Source organism: Oxyura jamaicensis, chromosome 1, assembly GCF_011077185.1.
Source record: "Oxyura jamaicensis isolate SHBP4307 breed ruddy duck chromosome 1, BPBGC_Ojam_1.0, whole genome shotgun sequence".
Taxonomy (NCBI): domain Eukaryota; kingdom Metazoa; phylum Chordata; class Aves; order Anseriformes; family Anatidae; genus Oxyura; species Oxyura jamaicensis.
Window position 1 is genome coordinate 150,984,487 of NC_048893.1, and position 2,414 is coordinate 150,986,900.

At 62.3% G+C, this 2,414-nt stretch overlaps 1 protein-coding gene across 1 annotated transcript in view; it reads left to right on the plus strand.

The window, feature by feature from the left end:
- Window positions 1–1,754: 1,754 nt before the first annotated feature.
- ABCC4 (ATP binding cassette subfamily C member 4) overlaps window positions 1,755–2,414 on the plus strand; it is a 149,464-nt gene continuing 148,804 nt past the window's right edge. Inside the window, exon 1 of the mRNA XM_035319247.1 lies at window positions 1,755–1,865. Within this exon, the coding sequence (XP_035175138.1) occupies window positions 1,792–1,865 (74 nt within the window). The 5' untranslated portion in view covers window positions 1,755–1,791. The remainder of the gene's footprint in view (window positions 1,866–2,414) is intronic.

Consider the following 2,414-nt stretch of genomic DNA (forward strand, 5'->3'; position numbering starts at 1 on the left):
GAAGCCACACCTGCACATGTCCAGTTCTGGGCTCCCTGGTACAAGAGGGACATGGACATACCAGAAAGAGTCCCAGAATTATTAAAGGACTGGAGAAACTCTCCTATGATGAAAGGCCGAGAGCAATGCAACTATTTAGGCCAGAGAAGAGAAGGCTCAAGAGGGATCTCATCAATGTATACAAATACTGGACCGGAGGGTGCAGAGGGCAGAGCCAGGCTCTTTTCAGTGGTGCCCGGTGCCAGGACCAGAGGCAGTGGGCACAAACTGGCACCCAGGAGGCTCCCTCTGAGCACCAGGAACACTTCTGTGCTGTGCGGGTGTTGGAGCACTGGCACAGGTTGCCCTGAGAGGCTGTGAGGGCTCCTCCTTGGAGGCCTTCAGAAGCCACCTGGACATGGCCCTGGGCAGCCTGCTCTGGGTGGCCCTGCTGGAGCAGGGGTTGGACCAGGTGGCCTCCCTTCCAACCGCATCTGTTCTGTAAAACTGCAGAGAAGTTGCAGCATGGCGGGGACCCGTTCTGTCTATTATTTTTTCAAGGAGATGAACAGTTCTTTTGTTATCTTCAGGTACACGCCCCACGTTCCTATTTTTTTAGGCCTCTAGCAGTTTACTTCTTTTGGTCACAGCCCCTGTGGCAGGCGACGGTGACAATACCAGGGAGGATTATGGTGATCACTCACAACGTAGGCGCTGAACTTCTGAGAATTGCTTCAAGGATTTCTGTGACACACCACCTCCTGGCATTCAGGAACGGCCCTACTCTGTACCACCACGCTCTCCTAAACATTGTCAAACTTGAGCTAGAGATAGCACTGATGATCTGTAGTCTCAGTCCAGTCTCTGGCTCATCTCAAGCTCCCTGAGCACCCCTGTGACTGCAGTCCTGAACACAGCCCCTTCCTTCAGGTCCCACGGCCCAGCTGGACAGATGACACTGAGTCCTTTTTCCAACAGAAGTACCTGCGACACCCAGGCACGAGAGGTGAAAATAAGCGCTCCTGGTGGCATTTTGCCATTCAGCTGGCCTTGCTCCTACTGACGACATGCTTTTCTGTCTCAAAACCACTGTGGGTGCCTTGCTTGTGATGTGAAGACACTTAAGGCTCTTCACCAGCAAGGAAGTTGTGGGGACCTGGAGGTTGGTGTCTTCTCACAGATAACTAGTGATGGGACTAGAGGGAATGGCCTCAAGTTGTGCCAGGGGAGGTTCAGGTTGGAAATGAGGAGACATTTCTTCTCAGAAAGAGCAGTCAGGCATTGGGACGGGTTGCCCAGGGAGGTGGTGGCATCACCTGGGGGTGTTCAAGTAAAGGTTGGATGTGGTGCCTGGGGACATGGTTCACTGGGTGACACTGGTGGTAGGGGGATGGTTGGCTAGATGATCTTGGAGGTCTTTTCCAACCCTAACGATCCTAACTCTGGTGTTTTGGAGGGGCATCAGCAGGGGCATCACCGCCCGCAGGCCCCCACACCAAGCCCGGCTCCCCTGTGCCCTCACGCCTCTGGCTCGGGCGCTGCCGGGCTCCAAACGGGCGCCCACCCCCGCGGAGCCCCGGGGCCGCCCGGCCTCGTGTCGGGGCGGTGTCGGCGGGGGAGCCGGGCCGGCAGGAGGCGTCGTGCCGCGGGAGGAGGGCCGAGGCGGCTGCCGGCTCTCCCGGAAACGGCGCCGGCCGGCGGCACAGCGGCGGCGGCTGCCGCGGGGGGAAGCGGCCTCGGGTCCTGCAGCGCGGTGGCCGCCGCTGGGTGGGTAGGAGGGAGGGACGGGGGGGAGGCTGGCCGGCCGGCGGCATGGAAGCGGTGCCCCGCGAGGAGAAGCCCAACCCGCTGCGGGATGCCAACCTCTGCTCCCGGCTCTTCTTCTGGTGAGCGCCGCGGAGGGGCGGGCGGGGGGGTGTCTGCGGGGCCCGGCCGAGCGGTGCGGGGAAGGACGGAGGGAAGCAGGGAGGCGGGGATGGGGTCGCCCGTCCCGGCCGGCAGCGGGTCCCGGCCGCCCCGGGCAGCCCCGCGGCCGCAGGTGGCGGCGTCGCCCCGGGTGACCCCGGGCAGAGCCGAGGGGAGGCGCCGAGGGCCTGCGCCGGGCGCTGCCGGGGTCGATCCTGGGGATGCGGGGGGTCGCAGGGGGCTGGCTGCTGGGGCAAGGCTTGTGCCCCTCGTAGCGGGGGTCTCGGTGTGGGTGGGGGCAATTAAAGCAGCGAGGAACTGCGGCCCGGCGGCTTCGCTGCCTTGGAGTATAAATAGGAAGGGACACGCCGGGTGAAATGGGAGAGCGCCCGGCCGGTATGCCGGAGGTGATGTAGGAGTAGACACACGAGGCGAGATGGGGGAGTATCGGGCTGGTCTGCCGGAGCAGAGCCGCGCATGGCAGTGTGTGCTGTGTGTGCTGTGTGTGCTGTGTGTGCTGTGTGTGCTGT